The sequence below is a fragment of the Grampus griseus genome, assembly GCF_964374135.1.
Source record: "Grampus griseus genome assembly, chromosome: 7".
Taxonomy (NCBI): Eukaryota; Metazoa; Chordata; class Mammalia; order Artiodactyla; family Delphinidae; genus Grampus; species Grampus griseus.
The window spans coordinates 93,893,729-93,912,972 of record NC_139001.1 but is presented as its reverse complement, the minus strand read 5'-3'; the positions used below and the strand labels follow the sequence as shown (position 1 = coordinate 93,912,972).

The following is a 19,244-nucleotide window of genomic DNA, read 5'->3' as shown; positions in this document are numbered from 1 at the left end:
CACTGATTCAGGTATGGACCAAAGGATAGGATTATAAGTGATTTTTCTTTTTCTTTGCGCTTATCTGTGATTTCAATGTTCCTGCACTGAGGACTATCAAAATTAGGGGGGAAATCCAAATAATCCATGTTATCTTTGTAACCATATCAAGGACAGAAGACAGATACCTTCTGTCCTGGGTTGCCAGTCTAGTCCATCACCACTTGGATCTCCTTTTTCATTAATCAATATGGAATGAGTGCAGACATCATCTTGGTCAAACTCCTGAAATATCATAAAATAGAAACTCAGTTGTTCAATGTCGTACTTGGTTGGCAGAGTGAATGTTGATTTTTTTTCTAGGCTAGAGTTTCACACTGTGGATTCCTTTTAAATCGGATAAAGCATTTAGGACTAAAAAAAATGGGAAACTATTCGCCTCCAGAGCACCAGGCTCAGACAGACACGGACGTGATTAACTGCATAATCAAAAATGAAGATCAAAGCTGAAATCACTGAGACACAGAGAAATTCAATATTTTATACTTTATCATGTCCGCGTCCAGGCTGTTAAACTGCCCCAAATTCCATCTGGGTGGGTAACTGGAAAGAATCCTTTGGCCACAGTCCGTGAACAACCCCAAAGGAACATGATCTTTTCCATAATGCCTCCCTGGGGCATCATTTGTAAATGATGAGGGTAGAAATCCCTGCCCCATATGGAAGCTGCAGATATAACCTTAGACTGAAAGGAGGCAGCAAAGCTGATTAAAGTTTTCACTATGACAGCTTTTTGATCTAATCGTGGTATGCAACCTCTAAAGCTTTCCTTTTACCCTCTAGAAAATAATCATTATGCTGAAAAACATGGTTGAGAAACAGCTTGATTTATAAAAAGTACTCCTAACTCTCTAAAGAAGAAATGTTTTCTATTAGAATTCATTGTTGTTGACAGTTTCCTTCATTAGAAGTTGTTGCTGGTGATTTTGCCCTTTTTAATGTCTAGAACAGTGATAGATGCAAGTAGTAGTTAAGATATCCTGTCACAACCTGGATGTTACAAGTGGCTCTCTGGCTTCTGTGATCTGGTTGAACCGTCTACTTAAGGAGACTGTTGGATAAAAAGTCTTTGCCCTAAATGCAGATGCCTGTTGGACAAGCAGGTAGCCTTTATCACCAAACATCATCTGATATTTCATTCATTAATTCCCAAGAGAGCTTGGGAATCTTTTCTTTTTGCTCTGTTCATTTTAATTATCACAGAAAAAAATAAAAATAAAACCCTGCATTTATACTGCCATGAAAATATTTTAGGTGTTCAATTGTAATAACTTAGCAGTACATGATTTTTAATATTTTTTTTGATGTGGACCATTTTTAAAGTCTTTACTGAATTTTTTTCTATTTTTTTAATCTTTATTAGAGTATAATTGGTTTATAATGTGTTAATTTCTGCTGTGCACCAAAGTGAATAGGTTATATGTATACATATATCCCCTCCCTCTTGAGCCTCCCTCCCACCCTCCCTATCCCACCCCTCTCAACTGCTTAGTTCATTCATTAGCTGGTCCTTTAAGAAAAGTTGGAAGACACAGAGTGTGGGCACACCTACCTACAAAACCCATAATGACAACTAGCATTTACACATAAAGTGCCAGACACTGTTGCACCTTTCACATATTAACTAATTTAATCCTCACAACAACTCTAGAGGTAGGAGGTCCAGAGAAGTTAAGTAACTTTTGTACGTGAGGTCCAGAGAAGTTAAGTAACTTACCCAAGGTCACATAGCTAGCCTATGGTAGAGCCAGAATTCACACCCAGACTCTGTAGTCTGGTTACAGAGGTCTTAACCACTCTGCTTTCTTGTTACCATAAAAAACTTGAAACAGAGTCTCAACAAGAACCAGAAAGAAAGGAATCAATAACAGTGAGCAAAATTAAAAGAAAGAATACTCAAACCTGATTTATAGGTTTTGCACAGGAAAAGATAAAATAAAAGATGTGTGATGCCTACAATCTCCTGACAAAAATTTCTTCCATAGAATAAACTGAAAAACCATAAGTATCACAAACAAAAAGGATGTAGGGAATAATGTCTACTTTGAAGGTTATAATGGAAATGAAGACAAAAGTAGAAACAGCTCAGAATTTTCTAATTTCTTTTAGAATACTAAATATGAATGACTTTAAGGAGTGCTTGGGTGCTACAAGGAGGAAAATTAAAATAATGACACTCAGTTGTGAGTGAAGGAGAGAAAATGTTAGAATAGCACATCCCAAACATAAATGGAGTTCATAAACCATTGACAGTGATGCAGGAGGTGACAACAGACTAGATAGAGGGCATAGCATTCTAATCTGTAAACAACAGAATGCCAACCACACAGAAAAGAGGCATAGAAATCATACGTAATTAAATTTAGAAAGACGATTCTCCTTAGATGAAAAGAGATTGGGAGAGGGTATAAAGAGCCTCTCAGGAGCAATCCTATAAGCAAGGCAGCTGCTTATATTTGTAAACTATGAAAACCTATTATAGACAACCCAAAAGAAAAGCAAGCTTTCATTCAAAGGAAAGAAGTGAAGAGTGACCTTGGGTTTTGCAATTTAAGCACTAGAGAAAGCACTGAGAAGAAGAGGCAAATTCAATAGTGAGAGTCTATTTCTCCTTCAGAAATGAGTTCAGTTATTTCAACCATAATAAGGAAAATATAGAGTGAAAGTTCAGAAAATGTTTTGCACGAAAAAATATACTAATATGAAAGGATTTTTAGTCTTTTTAAGAAAGAAAGTTCCTAACTATACCACAAAAAAAAAAAGAAAAGTAAATGAGTTTTTGTTTATCAATTTCTGATGCATGACACACATTTTAAAGATTGGTCTCTAGATATTTTGTTCCAATTACTATGTAATATCAGTAATCAAAAACAATACAACCTTCAATGTTGTGACAAAGCCTACTACACAGCAAGGTTTCTAAGCCTCGCTGCTACTGACATTTGGGGCTGGGTGATTCTTTGCTGTGGAAAGGCTGCCCTGCGCACTGTAGGATGTTAGCAGCATCCCTGACCTGTACCCACTGGATGCCAGCAGCGCTTCTGCCCCGGTTGTGACACCAAAAATGTCTCTAAGCCTTGCTAACTGCCTCCTGAGGGGTAAAATCACCCCCTTTTGACAACCACTGTACTAAAGCAACTTTGGTGAGAAGCAGGCTAACCTCTTTAGAAAAGTTGCAAATGCACAATAGTAAAATATTCAAATAGTATTAAAAAGAAATGTTTCCATTCTACCTCATCCCATCCCATGCCCCAGAGAAGTTGGGATTTAACCATTTCTGTATTTTAATTTTTAATTCGTTTTCATTGTTACCTAACTTATACATTTTTTAAAAGTCAAATAATGGTTAAAAACAAAAACTTATAACAAAAAAGGTCATCAGTTACCTTCCCCACTCTTTCCCCCAAAGGCAGCCAGTTCCAGCCTTTTAAGTGTTTCTTTTGGTATTTTCTTCCATATCTCTAGATAATGTACTTATCCTGCTGTCACTAAAGTGATATATTACCTACTGGCTTCTTATTATTGCAGTTGACAATTTAATATTCTCATACTTTGCCTCTATCTTCCCAGTAAATTCACCCTCTGTTTCTTGTTAAATCAATAGGCAAAGTTCAAATTATGATTATTTGAGTATTGTACTATACTGTATGTATTGCACTGTAGTAGTGCAATCGTAGTGTAGTATGTTTATACTTTCCTGAATAACTTCCTGCACAAAACCCAAAACCCCTATTTTTATTTCATTCACAATTTAATTTAATATTTAATTCCTTTTCTTATATTTTTTAACTCAAATCTTCCAAACATCCTGTGGTCTTTTCACTTGGTTAAATATATCAGATAATATATCAGTTCCATCTTCTTCCTGGAAATTTCCATTATCCTGTTCTCCCTTACTCCTCCCATCCCCCAAGGATCAGAGCTCTTTGTTCTCTAGACTTCATACGTTGCTGAAGCCCTGGGACTTGCTTTCTGCTTTATACCAAGGATACCCTCCTCTCTTGTGTTAGGTTTCAGATACCCTGAATCACGGATCCAATTTTCCCCTCCATTTTTATCTTATTTCGTTAATTTAACAGAGCACATAGTAGCTTCCTTAAAAGGTGTATGAAATGTAAAATGTTTGAGCATTTGTGTGTCTGAAAAATGTTTTTATTCAACCCTAATACTTGACTTATAGTTTGTCTGGATATAAAATTCGAGGTTGAAAACCATATTTTTTCTCAGATATTTGAAGGCATACCCCTTCCCTTTAATTTATTTTTAAGTATAGCATACATTCAGAAAAATGCACATATCATAAGTGTATAGACTAGTGAATGTTTATAAACTGAACACACCCATGTAACCAGGACCCGGATCAAGTAAAAGACTTCTTAGATGTAAAAATCAAGACCAGTAAAGGAAAAAGTGGGTACACTGGTTTTCATCAAAATTAAAAACTTCTGTTTGATAAAGGAATTGTCAAAAAGGTGAAAAAGTGCTTCCCTGGTGGCGCAGTGGTTGAGAGTCTGCCTGCCGATGCAGGGGACACAGGTTCGTGCCCCGGTCCGGGAAGATCCCACATGCCGCGGAGCGGCTGGGCCCGTGAGCCATGGCCGCTGAGCCTGCGCGTCCGGAGCCTGTGCTCTGCAACGGGAGAGGCCACAACAGTGAGAGGCCCGCGTACCGCAAAAAAAAAAAAAAAAAAAAAAAGGTGAAAAAACCTCCAAGTTTTTCTTATTGGCTAGCAGAAAATATCTGCGAGTCACACATCATTCAGAATATATAAAGAATACTCTAAACCCAACGATAAGAAAACAAACAATTCAATCAGAAAATGGACAAAATATTTGAACAATTTATGCTGATGGCAAATAAATTTTTTTTTTATTATTTTATTTTATTATTATTTTTTTTGCAGTACGCGGGCCTCTCACTGTTGTGGCCTCTCCCGTTGCGGAGCACAGGCTCCGGACGCGCAGGCTCAGAGGCCATGGCTCACGGGCCCAGCCGCTCCGCGGCATGTGGGATCTTCCCGGACTGGGGCATGAACCCGTGTACCCTGCATCGGCAGGCGGACTCTCAACCACTGCACCACCAGGGAAGCCCGCAAATAAATTTTTTTATAATGTTCAACATTGGTAATTAGGGAAATGCAAATTAAAACCACAATGAGATAACACCATATACTTATTTTGGTTTAAATTTTTTAAAATGGTTAAAATAGAAAATACTGATAGTACCAAATGCTGGCAAGGGTGTAGAGAAACTGGACATCTCATTTATTGCTGGTGGGAATATAAAATGGTAGAGCCACTCTGGAAAATTGTTTGGCAGTTTTTAAAAAAACTAAACATACATTTACCAAATGACCCACTAATTGGACTCCTGGGCATGTATCCTAGAGAAATGAAAACATAAGTCACGCAAAAATTTATACATGAATGTTCATAGTAGCTTTATTTGTAATAGCCCCAAACTAGAGACAACCCAAATGTCTTTCAACAAGTGAATGGCTAAAAAACTGTGAAACAAAATATAATTGTAATAGAATACTACCTAGCAATAGAAAAACTATTGGTACACACAACAGATTGGCTCTATCTCAAGAGCATTATGCTGAGTTGAAAAAGCAATCTTAAAAGTTCACATGTATGATAATTTCATTTATATGACCTTTGTGAAATTACAAAATTATACAGTTGGAGAATAGATCAGTGGTTGCCAGGAGTTAGCAGGGAGGATGTGGCAGTAAAGAGAGGAGTAAGAGCGCGTTCCTTTGTGGAGACAGACCAGTTTTGTATCTTGATCATGATAATACAGGGGATAAAATGTCATAGAACTGTACACACAGGCACACGAAAACAGAAGAAGAAAAAGGAATGCATTCACAGACTAGTGAAATCCAAGTAAGGTCTGTAGTCTAGTTCCTTGTATTGTGTCAATATCAGTTTCCTAGTTTTGACAATCAGCTATAGTTATGATGATAATTCCAATTGGTGGTAGCTTGTGAAGGTTAGACAGCACCTCTCTGTACTATTTTTACAAGTTCTTGTGAATCTATACTTATTTCAAACTAATTTTTTTTTTTTTCTGGTACGCGGGCCTTTCACTGTTGTGGCCTCTCGTGTTGCGGAGCACAGCCTCCAGACGCGCAGGCTCAGTGGCCATGGCTCACGGGCCCAGCCTCTCTGCGCACGCGCGGCACGTGGAATCTTGCCGGACCGGGGCACGAATCCGTGTCCCCTACATCAGCAGGTGGACTCTCAACCACTCTCAACCAACTCTCAAAATTAGTAAAAAACCACTAATTTTTTACTCAAATTTTTGTTTTTTGTCTTCTTGTTATTTGGGGATGGTTTTTGGAAGGAGAAAGGGACTGAAAGATCTTACTCCACCATCTCCAAAACTCTTCGTATTGTTTATACATATTATAGTACATACCTCATTACCTTTTAGAAATAGACAATTGTGTGGTCATATTCTTTATTACCAATAAAATATAGGGTAGGAATTTCTCTTTTTTTGGTTGGGATCAAATCCAGGTCCCCACAGTGAAAGCACCAAATCCTAACCACTGGACGACCAGGGAATTCCCATAGAGTAGTAATATTTTTAACAGTTTGGGCTATGTTAATTTTTATAAAAATTCAAAAGGTACACATGAGTATACCTTTTAAAGTTTTTCTCCAATTCTGTTCCTTTAGGTAACCACTTTACCAGTTTACTGTACCTCTTGGGAATCATTCCATAATTTTCCATGGGCACGATGTTTGTTACCACTACTGCTACTATACTTTATGGAGTCATTCATCATGGGCAGGGGGTGATGACCAGGGCCAAGAGGAGGTACCTCCTTTGTCGTACCCTGTGATGGATTTGACATGATCAGAATAATGATTTTCTCCTTTTCCACATTAACATACATAAAGACAAGCTACATTTTACTATTTAGTATGGATTCAACTGCAGTAATATTCTGTGGTATTCCATACACACAAACACACACACACACACACACACACACACACACACACACAGTGCATGAGACTCAGAGTTGACTAACTCATTACTGCCCTGAGATTAAACTCATGATAGACTGTCATTAATTGTACTTTAAGTTTCTTTATAATCACATTTAAATCTATAATTGTAATATATGATTGTTATAAATATTCAAGCAACACAAATGAAGTAGATGTAAATACAGTTAAGTGTAGATGGAGTAGCTTATCCATTTTTCTTTTACTTTGTTTTTTTAAAGAGAGTTTCTTACCTCCCTGCTGCTGATGCTCTGCAAGATTATATTTTGGTTTTTAGTGACTGTCATCATATCAGTTGGAGAAGAGTTTGTATCATGACAAATGTCAAGCAATGATTCAGCATGTCTTTCTGCCAAAAGAAACATAATAATGTGTTTTGATGAGATGCATCTCCAGCAGTTTCACAGCAAGATCTAGCTCTAGGTTCTAAAATCAGTTCCATTTTGTCTAAGATTTTCTTGAAATAGTGGACTGGGATCCTGATGAAGCTTCAGGGCCATAATTTTCACAAGAGTCCACCTAGAGGGGTGGGATAGGGAGGGTGGGAAGGAGGGGGACGCAAGAGGGAAGAAATATGGGAACATATGTATATGTATAACTGATTCACTTTGTTATAAAGCAGAAACTAACACACCATTGTAAAGCAATTATACTCCAATAAAGATGTTAAAAAAAAAAAGAAAAATAAGGAAAGAGAAATTATTATCATACAGACAGGAAGGTGATGGATGGTAAGGTAAAAACATACAAAAATGTTTGTCATTAATATTAAGTGGAAATATAGAAGATAACATAGAAAATAGATTAAAGATAAAAATATGTGAAAAATATGCATGTAAATGGACAAAAATCAAAAGAAAACATGGAAAAATGTTTATGTGTTATTAAGATTATGACAATTATTAAACATTTAAAATTTATTTTAATGTAATAACAAAAAAAGGAAGGAAATAAAAATTGTCCTTAGTTTAAAAAAAAAAAAAGTCCACAGAATGAACGGGGTTTTGTCTGTTTATTTTTAAAAGGGGGCCAAAGTTTCGAGCACACTTCCTGTCCAGCACTTGAAGCCACATTAAACTGATAGAGTTCTAAACACCAAACAGTGAATTTCCAGTTAGTTCTTGGGGGACATTGCTCTCATATTCATCCCTCTCCTGCTATCCTGACTTCTTCAAATAAGCACAGGCTTGTCCATGAAAACTTCCTCTTGCAATCGTTCTTCCATTTATCCTAATAACTGAAACAAATTTGAACGAGTGATCTATAATCATATCCTCCATTTCTTCACCATATCCTCTTTCTTTACTCTTTGCAACCTGTCTTCTGCCTCTATCCTGCCATTGAAACTCTCACTTCCTTATCACATCTGCTTTGTAACCTCTTTTCCAATTTGACGTTGTTTCCCACTCCTTCCTTCTTGTAACTCTCTCCCAATTCTCCTCCTTTTCTCATTCCCCTGAGTCTCTATGTGCACAGCTCTCTCTAACTGTGGGCGCACCTCCTCTGTTCAGCCCCTGCAATTTTCTTACCATCATCAGTACTTTAGTGATCTTACCTACTCTCAGGTCCTCACAATCTCCTTGTAGAGAACTCCCAAAAGAACATATCAACCCATCCATTCCCACAAGCCCTGTCCTACAGAAAATTGCTACTTTGAACATCCTAAGTTTCCATCAAATGTAGTGTTTTACAACTCATTACCTTCAACATCCTCACAAAACCAAAGTGTTCTCCTATCTTGTTGATTGTATTTCTATCTCCCCACTTCCTAGGGCTGAAACTTTGGAATCATGTTTAACTCAACTCCCTCAACCCTCGTCTCTGTGTCTCCTCTATCAATGTTACAGTACTAAATTCTGTGAATTCTTTCACAATCTCTTAGACTCACCATACCCAGCACTTCTCAGGACCACTACACACCATGACCAAGACTCTTCTCCTGGTTCTTATAACCGCACACAGGTACTTCTGTAGTTTCTTAAGAGAGCTTCCCTGGTATGAGTCTCTTCCTTCAAATTCATCCAACACAACGACAGGTTAAGTTTCCTAAAACATGGCTTTCATCATTACCTGGCTTAAAATTCTTTAGTGACTCTATTTTATTGGGAAAAAAAAATGTCCTTCAGGCTGACATTTAATGAGTCCTCAATGGACCCAGTTTCTTACTTTTTTTTCCCTAATAAATTTATTTATTTTATTTATTTATTTTTGGCTGCTGTGGGTCTTCATTGCTGCGTGCAGGCTTTCTCTAGTTGCAGTGAGCGGGGGCTACTCTTCTCTTCATTATGGCCCGCGGACTTCTCATTGCGGTGGCTTCTCTTGTTGCGGAGCACAGGCTCTAGGCATGCGGACTTCCGTAGTTGCGGCTCGTGGGCTATAGAGCACAGGCTCAGTAGTTGTGGCGCGCGGGCTTAGTTGCTCCGTGACGTGTGGGATCTTCCTGGACCAGGGCTCGAACCCGTGTCCCCTGCATTGGCAGGCGGATTCTTAACCACTGTGCCACCGGGGAAGTCCCTGGACCCAGTTTCTTTATGTATCTAATCTTCTGTATTCCTTTTTCCTGACATGAACTGTTGGTTCTAGTCTCCCATTTGCTCCTGGGATAAGCCATGCTCACTTACAGCATGATGCCTCTGCTCCACAAAATCAAATCTCATCATTTTTTAAGGACCAGATTGAGTCTCACCTCTTCCATGAAACCTCCCTGGGGATAACCTTGTTCCCTGCCAAGAAGCTTCCAAAAAAAGCCAATCAAACAGTAAAGTCAAGCAGCTTTCACAGTCACACGTGGTTCAGTGGCATTTTTTCTATTACACTTTTCTCTGTGGCTGGTTTTTTTGTCCTGCTCAGACTCTTTCTCCCTGCCTATATCACACCTTCTCTCTTCTTCTCTTCCTTCCTATCTTATCCAGCATATGAGAACCACTGTAAGTCCTTCTTCCCCTTTCAAGTTTACAACAAGCTGTTTCTCCTCTGACTTACATGATGTGTCCCTGACTGTACTGAACACTTTCAGACGTTTGGACCATGTCTTAGACTTCTTCGTCTGCCTCAGAGTATCTAGTTTTGGGTCTTGTACAAAGTCCCTGCTCAATAAATAGTTGTTCACTTGATTTCTTTTTTAAAAATTTTATTGAAGTATCATTGATTTACAATGTTGTGTTAATTTCTACTGTACAGCAACGTGATTCATTTATACATATATACACATTTAGTTTGATTTCTTTAAACGGATCCATCAAGTCCATGTAGAAAAAGAAAGATTTCTAATAGGGCTTTTGTAGTTAGAGACTTTTGAAAGTGGAATAGAAATATTTATCTGGTTTTGGCATAGAATTCATTAGAATGTCCAATAACTGCTGTTTCCTGAAACTTCCTATTTGTGACACATAATGTATTGCTGATTTTCCACTAAAATCACAGAGTTTAGGATCTCTAGGAAGAATAGAATCAACATCAAAGATTATTTAGTTTAATCTATTGAAAAAGAAAACCATTGACATCAAATAAATAAAAGTAATTTTATATAGTTTGGGGATAAAAATAATGACTTCAAAATGTATGAGAGAGAGTGACAAATTTTCAAGATTTTTTTAAAAATAAATTTATTTTATTTTATTTATTTTTGGCTGCATTGGGTCTTTGTTGCTGCACACGGGCTTACTCTAGTTGCAGGGAGCAGGGACCACTCTTCATTGCAGTGCCCGGGCCCCTCATTGCAGTGGCTTCAGCTGTTGCAGAGCACAGGCTCTAGGCGCGTGGGTCTCAGTAGTTGTGGCTCTTGGGCTCCAGAGCACAGGCTCAGCAGCTGTGGCGCACGGGCCCAGTTGCTCCGCAGCACGTGGGATCCTCCTGGACCAGGGCTCGAACCCATGTCCCCTGCACTGGCAGGCGAACTCCCAACCACTGTGCCACCAAGGAAGCAGAAATTTTCAAGATTTTTAAATGAGAAGAATATGCTGTATATCTTATGCCTCTCCCATTCTAAAAACCTTCTAAAGCAGAAAATTTCCAACTTTGGACAAGAAGTTTCATAATTCTTTAATAATGCCTAAATCAAGTAAAGATAAAAAAATTTTTTTTTAAATTTTTATTTATTCAAATATTTTTGGCTTTGTTGGGTCTTCGTTTCTGTGCGAGGGCTTTCTCTAGTTGTGGCAATCAGGGCCACTCCTCATTGCGGTGCACAGGCCTCTCACTATTACAGCCTCTCTTGTTGCAGAGCACAGGCTCCAGACGCGCAGGCTCAGTAGTTGTGGCTCACGGGCTGAGTTGCTCCGCGGCATGTGGGATCTTCCCAGACCAGGGCTCAGAACCCGTGTCCCCTGCATTGGCAGGCAGATTCTCAACCCCAGCACCACCAGGGAAGCCCTAAAAAAAATCTTGATTAACTGTTGTCTTATCACCGCCACATAGCTGACTTGACTGTTTTTTTCTTTCCAATGGTTTAGTTAATTGCTTAGTCTTGATATTTCTTTTTCCTAATGCTAACAGCTAGCTCTTTTATCATTCAAAATAGTAGAATGGCCTAGCATCTCACTTTGAAATTAAACTGATATGCTTATTTCACAGGCTTTTGGTTGAGTGGAGTGATCGTATCATAAAATCTCTCTCTGCGTGATTTTTTCATTCCTCTTTGCCTTGCCCTGTGACTGTTAAGCCCAACGGACTGGTCTTAGGTCACCTTGAATCAGCACAAATCTCCTCTCTCTGCTGTACTGGATCCTAGAATTAGACATGAGCTCAGAGAGGTCCAAAGGGTAAATGATGGGAACTCTTATTAAAAGATTATGGTGAGAGAAACAATGACTAAACTTGCTTCACTAGTCACATTCTGAGACCAGGAGCGAATTGATCATGGTTTCCAACCTAACACCTTTGAATTTGAATCTCTTTATTGCTATGGGACAGGGTAATGTTTTATGATCTGCAACAATATTCTTATGACCTTTTCTCCATCAAAAGTCATGATTCAAAAGAGTTAGCATGGCACCAAGAATCGATGAACTGCCACTACCTTGATATGTGGCCTTAAGCAAGTCATTTATCTTGTTAGGACCTTGTTTTGCTCATCTGCCTTGATTAGTGTTTCTTCACGTGGTGTCCTTTGATCTCCAGTATTCTGGACCCCACTCCAGGCCTACTGAACACCATCTCTGGGGTGATGTCCAGTAATCTCCATTTTTAACAATCTCTTCAGCTGTTGTTTAACACTAAAGTTTGACGTAGCTTCAGACTTCCATCTTCATCCTATTATACTAATTGATCCTTTTACAATAGATCATGTTCTTGACTATACTTTTGTTCTGGAAGTTTCATCTTCCTTTTTTATTCCCAAAACAAAATTCATGTGAAATACTGAGAAAGAGCTTTGGCTATCTTTTCTTATTTGATAACAAGATAAATAGGTAGCAAACAGAATTAGGAAACTGCAATTCTGACATGAAAGACTGTTTATTAACCCTCTAATTTTTAAAAGAAATTGTTTCGTCTCCTATCCTAAAAGAGCAGGCTGACATGTAATCTTTAGATAACTGTAAATCATTACTATAAATTGTTTTTGATAATTGACAATGCTTTCTGCAATAATTAGTAACATTTGGGGGTAGGGAGCTGTATACTCAAGAATTATTTGACATTCCCAGGAAGTACCAAAAGAGTAAGTATTTAAACAAGTAAAACAAAGGACCAATATCATAAGAATAATAGATAGCAACCTCTAACATCTGTACATCACTTTGCAACTTCGAAGTCCCTTTTGTGACCATGCATGTGCGTTTCATATATATATACATTATATATATATATCTTATATATATACAGCATTTAATATATATTCACTATATATTTATATATATATAAAGAATTATATATATATAGCAATCTATATGTCTAGGTTTGCAAATGACTTTGTAAGTAACAATGGCAGAGACCCCCTTCCTTGGGTGCTGACTAACCACTTATACTCACGCGTGATGCCTGAGGAGCTCAGACAGAACCTCCGCATGTCTACAGAGGGTTAACATCAAGACTCTCACACAGGTCCACATCTCTCACAGCCAGCATCAGAGGGGTGAAGCCATGCTGGTTTGGGAAATTTATATCTAGGAACTCTTCAGATGCCTTTATTTTTATTTACTTATTTTTTAACATCTTTATTGGAGTATAATTGCTTTACAATGGTGTGTTAGCTTCCGCTTTTCAGATGTCTTTAAAAACATGAAACTTTATTTCTGTTATGTCTTTACTGCATGTCTCTTAATACTAATCTTTGCATTTTCATTGTTTGGCCAAATTCTCAACTTTAAGTCATTCTTCCTCAATATCTTGAGAGGGAGCTGATTAACTGAAAGAACACAGGCCCGAGAGACAGACAGATCTCTGTTTGAACTTGAACTCCTTAAATTGGTTATTTAACCTCCCTGACAGGGTTATATCAAGGACAGTCTGTTAAAAGTTGATCAAATCACCCTGATGAAATAAGGGACCCCTAGTTAAATAATGAATACTTTTCATCTGGGACATAATCATACTAAAAAATTATTTGGTATTTATCTGAAATTCAAATTTAAATGAGTGTCCTGTATTTTTTTTTTTTTTTTGAGTGTCCTGTATTTTTATTTGCAAAATCTTGCAACCCTATACACTGAACTTCAGGGGCTTCAGCTGCAAAGTGGGAATAATAGTGTTTTCCCTGCAGGGTTGTTTTGATGATTGGAGATAGATAGAATATGAAAAGCACTGAGAAGAGTGTTTGCTACATGCACAGTAAACATTTGTGGAATGAATGAATGATTTACAATTACAAGGTAGCTTATTTAACAGTATTTATATAGTCAAATGGATGTGAATATATAGATGTTATATGTTTTTTTAATGAAAGTAAAATTTAATTTGGATAATTCAGAACTGAGAAGCTACTGGAAGGCCAAATTATCCAAATTGTTTATTTTCTAGACCAAAGTAACTCAAGAATTTCCATCTCTATTTCACTTTATGCCACGTCAATACAGTCGGTGTCTCTACCCCAGTTTCTCCAGGGACAGACTGGAGATAATGATACTACCTCAGAGGGGTGCTGTGGGAATTAATCAGTTATTATTTTTTTAATCTCTGAAAAGAAACCACTTCTTATATCAATGTTTATTATTAGTTAGAACTAACATGAAAGTTTTGAGCTGAGAATAGTTTTCCAATAGCACAGTAATTTGAGGATCTGTTGATTAAGCTCTGGATCCAGTTACAGGTACCAGTTTTTTAAAACTTAGAGGCTTATCTTGAGGAGTGAAAAATGTGGTTATGAAAACAGACATTGTCCCACTACTGGGAATATACCCTGAGAAAGCCATAATTCAAAAAAAGCCATGTACCAAAATGTTCATTGCAGCTCTATTTACAATAGCCAGGATGTGGAAGCAACCTAAGTGTCCATCAACAGATGAATGGATAAAGAAGATGTGGCACATATATACAATGGAATATTACTCAGCCATAAAAAGGAATGAAACTGAGTTATTTTTAGTGAGGTGGATGGACCTAGAGACTGTCATACAGAGTGAAGTAAGTCAGAAAGAGAAAAACAAATACCGTATGCTAACACATATATATGGAATCTAGAAAAAAAGAAAATGGTCAGAAGAACCTAGAGGTAAGATGGGAATAAAGATGTAAAGATGCAGACCTACTAGAGAATGGACTTAAGTATACGGGGAGGGGGAAGGGTAAGCTGGAACAAAGTGAGAGAGTGGCATGGACATATATACACTACCAAACATAAAATAGATAGCTAGTGGGAAGCAGCCACATAGCACAGGGAGATCAGCTCAGTGCTTTGTACCACCTACACAGGTGGGATAGGGAGGGTGTGAGGGAGGGAGATGCAAGAGGGAAGAGATATGGGAACATATGTATATTTATAACTGATTCACTTTGTTATAAAGCAGAAACTGACACACCATTGTAAAGCAATTATACTCTAATAAAAATGTTAAAAAATATATATATATATATGGTGATGGAGCTAACAGATTAAAAAAAAGAAAAGAAAACAGACATTGAATGACAGCAACAACTGTTGAAAATACCATTAAAATAAAATTTAGTGTCTTACAAAAATATTTCTAAACCTCAGTTTATGATGTATGGCAATTTTAGACTATCGTTTAGTACAACAAAATAAGTTAGAGTCCTTTGGATTTTGTTGTCTGTTTCCTTGAACTCTAGGTGACCAGAATATCTTTCACTTTTTCTTTATCTGTGTCTCTACCATAAGGGAATAGAAGAAACTTTCTTAGCAGCAATTGATTTTCTTTCAGTTGGAAAGTCATGTGATCTGACATTACCTCTGAAGGTAAATGCCAAGAGTAGCCAGTTGCCATTTACCAGTAATTAATGTCCTTGATTATGCATGTGGTTTTGCAAGTTACTTTGGGAAAGAGTCTCTATGGCCAGAAAATCTAAATAAGAAGATCAATACCCTAAAAAGACAGCATGTAAAAATGTATTCTCTTAGCATTTAAAAATGTATTCTCTTAACTTTAATCACAACTAAATATTATGCAAAGCATAGGCTCTCTGATTCCCTTTTCAAGATAAAGATAATACCTGCAAATGGTCCGAAGGGATCTAAACAGCAATCGTACAAATGGCAATGATGTCAAGGGAACACCTGTGAGCAAGTTGACAGTGGTTCTCCAGGGGTATCCTTGGGAGCACATCATTTCCCAGGGGTGCCACATGACTTCTCCTCGCATCCAGCCGGAAGAAGGTGTAAATAGGCTGCTGCTGTGTTCTTTTATTATTTTGTTTTCCACCCCAAGTGTCCAATTTAATTCTGTTTCTTTCTCATATTTCCTGCCTGAAACTTTCTGGAACTGCATTTGAAAAGAACTTATTTTTCTTTAAAAGGAGTCATACGTAGTCTGTTCCCTTCTCACCCCTCACCCACCCACCTACCCAAAGACAGAAGCAAACATCAGATTAAATGACCAGCAAGAGCTGAAGTTGTTCAAGGTCATCTTGCCATGAACTTTGTAGAAGTTGCATTTGGGGAGCCTGGATTCCATTGATGGCCAAGAGTTGCCTTTGGACATCACAATTAGCCACATGGACCGCAGTTTGATTTCTGTAATTGCAAAGGGTGATATCTACTCCGTTTTCCAGAAGAAATCCAACAACCTGCAACACCACAGCATTCTAATTTAGCCTTTTTGAGTACCAATAGTGTCTTCTGGGTTGGGTAGAAAACTTATTTAGTGGGGCACAGCTCTGATTCATGATATGAGAAAGGAGAATAAGAGAGGCATAAAAATGAAGGATCGATTTGGTTGCAGGTGACTGCTATTGCCTTTTTTTTAATTTGGGAAACAAAAAATCTCCATGATATGGTTAGTTTGGGGATACCTTTTTTTTTTTTTTTTTTTGCGGTACACGGGCCTCTTACTGTTGTGGCCTCTCCCATTGCGGAGCACAGGCTCCGGACGTGCAGACTCAGCGGCCATGGCTCACGGGCCCAGCCGCTCCACGGCATGTGGGATCTTCCCGGACCCGGGCACAAGCCCGTGTCCCCTGCATTGGCAGGCGGACTCTCAACCACTGCACCCCCAGGGAAGCCCCGATCTTGTTACTTTTTAACGTGACATGTTGTTTTTAAGATTTAACCTTATACTTATGTGTACCCCTGGTCGTTTGCTTCTAATGGCTGAATGGTATGCATCCGCCATATTCAATGTCTCTTCCCTTGGTGATGGACATCTAAGTTGCCTCCAACTTCCCACTCCACAAACAACACTGTGGTAAATATCCTTGTTCAGGCCTTGTTATGCACTGTGCAAAAGTTTCACGGAGTGAATGGTTTGAGTTCATTTAATTTCACTAAATACTGCTGGGGTTGTTCTCCAGAATGACTGCACCAGTTTACATTTCCACCAGTAGTGCCTGTCTCATTCCTTAAAGCTCTTCTAAATGAAGCAGACATTTGGCTGATCGCTTCACTTAATCATCATTATCCTAATCATTAACATTGAGTAAGCAGGGTATTTGGAACTTTAAAAAAAGCTGAGGAGCAAATGATACACTCAGAATCAGGCCACAGAAAAATTTAAAACCAATATACGTGTCTATTCCAGCAAACTGCTTTGCAACTTGGATTTATATACTTATTTTTGAAAACAATATTTGCAGTATCATTTCAGTTAAAAGAAAAGCTTTCAGAAACAAAAGATAATTAAAACCTGTCCTTCAATAAAGATGAAAACTGGATAATCAAATAACTAGACTAGAAATACATATTTATATCACCAGCTCGTCTATAAAGTGGAAATAAAACCCCAAAAATATTTTTTCCCAAGATTATTACCCCTAGCAATGAAATGACAATGCATGTTATGGAATTGTGGCTTAACTCTTAAGGGAGAGCATTTCAAAAGTAGTATCTACCTCAAAAATAAAAACTACAATTAATGTTTAAACCAACTGCAACTCTAAAGTTATTAAGTCAAATGACTACAGTACTGGGCAATGTGGTCGTTTATTTGGTAATCTACTGTCTCATACACTCAGCAGTGACTGGAGGAGGAAAATAATGATTGAATTGACATACAGCAGTATCCCTATACACAGGTAGCTCTTTCAATGAGAGTGGACGGACCCACCCTGCTTTTTATTAGTAAGCTCCATTTCCTTTTCTGATCTTCAGTCTGTACATTTCCATCTTAAGTTTTTTCATGAAAAAGCTTTTCTCAATTTTTCTTTTAGGATTGCTTTGATCAACGATTTTTTTAAGCAATAACATTTCATTCCACAGGGATTGCTGGTTTAGCATCTATTGAAGCCCCGTTCTTGTATCTTTAATTGTATGTATGATTAATCTACAATACTTGTAAAACAAAATCTTTATTATACCTTACATATGATTTGGAATCTTATGTAATTAAGACTTAAAGCAATGGGAGTCTCCTTTTATGTTAAGAAAATATAGCCAAGAACACATACAATACTGAGTGGCACAAGAAGGTTTAAACCATGTGAAGTTAACACATATATAGGTGATTAAACTAAAATGAAAGATTGTTGCTGGGTATAATTCAGTGGACATAAGGTTTGTTTGTTTGTTTTTTGCGGTACGCAGACCTGTCACTGCTGCGGCCTCTCCCATTGCGGAGCACAGGCTCCGGATGCGCAGGCTCAGAGGCCATGGCTCACGAGCCCAGCCGCTCCGCGGCATGTGGGATCTTCCCGGACCGGGGCACGAACCCGCGTCCCCTGCATCGGCAGGTGGACTCTCAACCACTGCGCCACCAGGGAAGCCCAACATAAGTGTTTTTATATACTTTTCTTGTCCTTCCCAGTTTAGCCTACTGGTTTAGAGGCATTTATATAAAGTATTGGTTGGGATTGTTTCAATATCTGAAAAGTCAAAAATAGCTTATTACAACGACTCTAAGGATATAATTATTTGAGATTAGGACACAGTTTCCTCTATCAGTTTACCTGATGTTCCTCCTTTGGGACATCCTTGGGGAGAAAAAAAAAAAGTTGCAACATTTGGTATTATCCAAAATGTGATGAAAAGTGGAGATTTGGCTTACCTGTGGTATGTTTTGCAGAGGAAGTTGGTACACTGTTGAAGAAACACCAAGCCAAACAGCAGTCAACATCATCCTAATTCATCGTGGCACTGATTTCTGGGACAGCTGTCAACCCACACTTCAACAAGGGATCCATTTAAAAGCAGCATAGATATCGATTTTTTTCTTTGATTATTTTCCAGTGGTTCACAGCTCACAGTACTTGGAAAAAAAGATATTTAAAGCTGGTTCTGCGTGTACAAACCCTTCAGTTAGCTGCAGGGACTGCTTAGTTTACGGCCTGTCACGTGGGCAACCATCCACTGTGCATTTAGCTTGGAGATTTGAAAGCAGTACAATTTCATTCAAGAAGGAAAACAAGTGTGTACACTCTTCGAAGTTGCTGTTTAGATGTTTAAAAGAGTTCGACCCCTATGGACTTTCACGGTTGGCACAATTGCCATTATCACCTTATCCACTGAGATTTTTTCCAGGAAAGCTGTACCTTTATAATTGCTGTAATGTGCCAAAAGGGCCCCTTTCCAAATCTGAATATGGGTTACAGAGTGAGAATCCTATAGATTACACCCAAAGTTGTTGTATTCTTAGAGTC

The 19,244-nt window shown here is 38.1% G+C and overlaps 1 protein-coding gene across 1 annotated transcript in view; it reads right to left on the bottom strand.

Annotated features, from left to right (window-relative positions):
• Nucleotides 1-18,721, bottom strand: part of MAP3K19 (mitogen-activated protein kinase kinase kinase 19) — a gene marked incomplete at both ends in the record, with an annotated part of 45,161 nt that extends 26,440 nt beyond the window's left edge. The window contains 7 exon segments of the mRNA XM_082658924.1: nt 168-264; nt 7,298-7,413; nt 10,384-10,499; nt 13,035-13,076; nt 13,078-13,187; nt 16,053-16,241; nt 18,653-18,721. Coding sequence (XP_082515050.1) covers nt 168-264; nt 7,298-7,413; nt 10,384-10,499; nt 13,035-13,076; nt 13,078-13,187; nt 16,053-16,241; nt 18,653-18,721 — 739 coding nt within the window.
• Between the last annotated feature and the right edge of the window lie 523 nt (nt 18,722-19,244).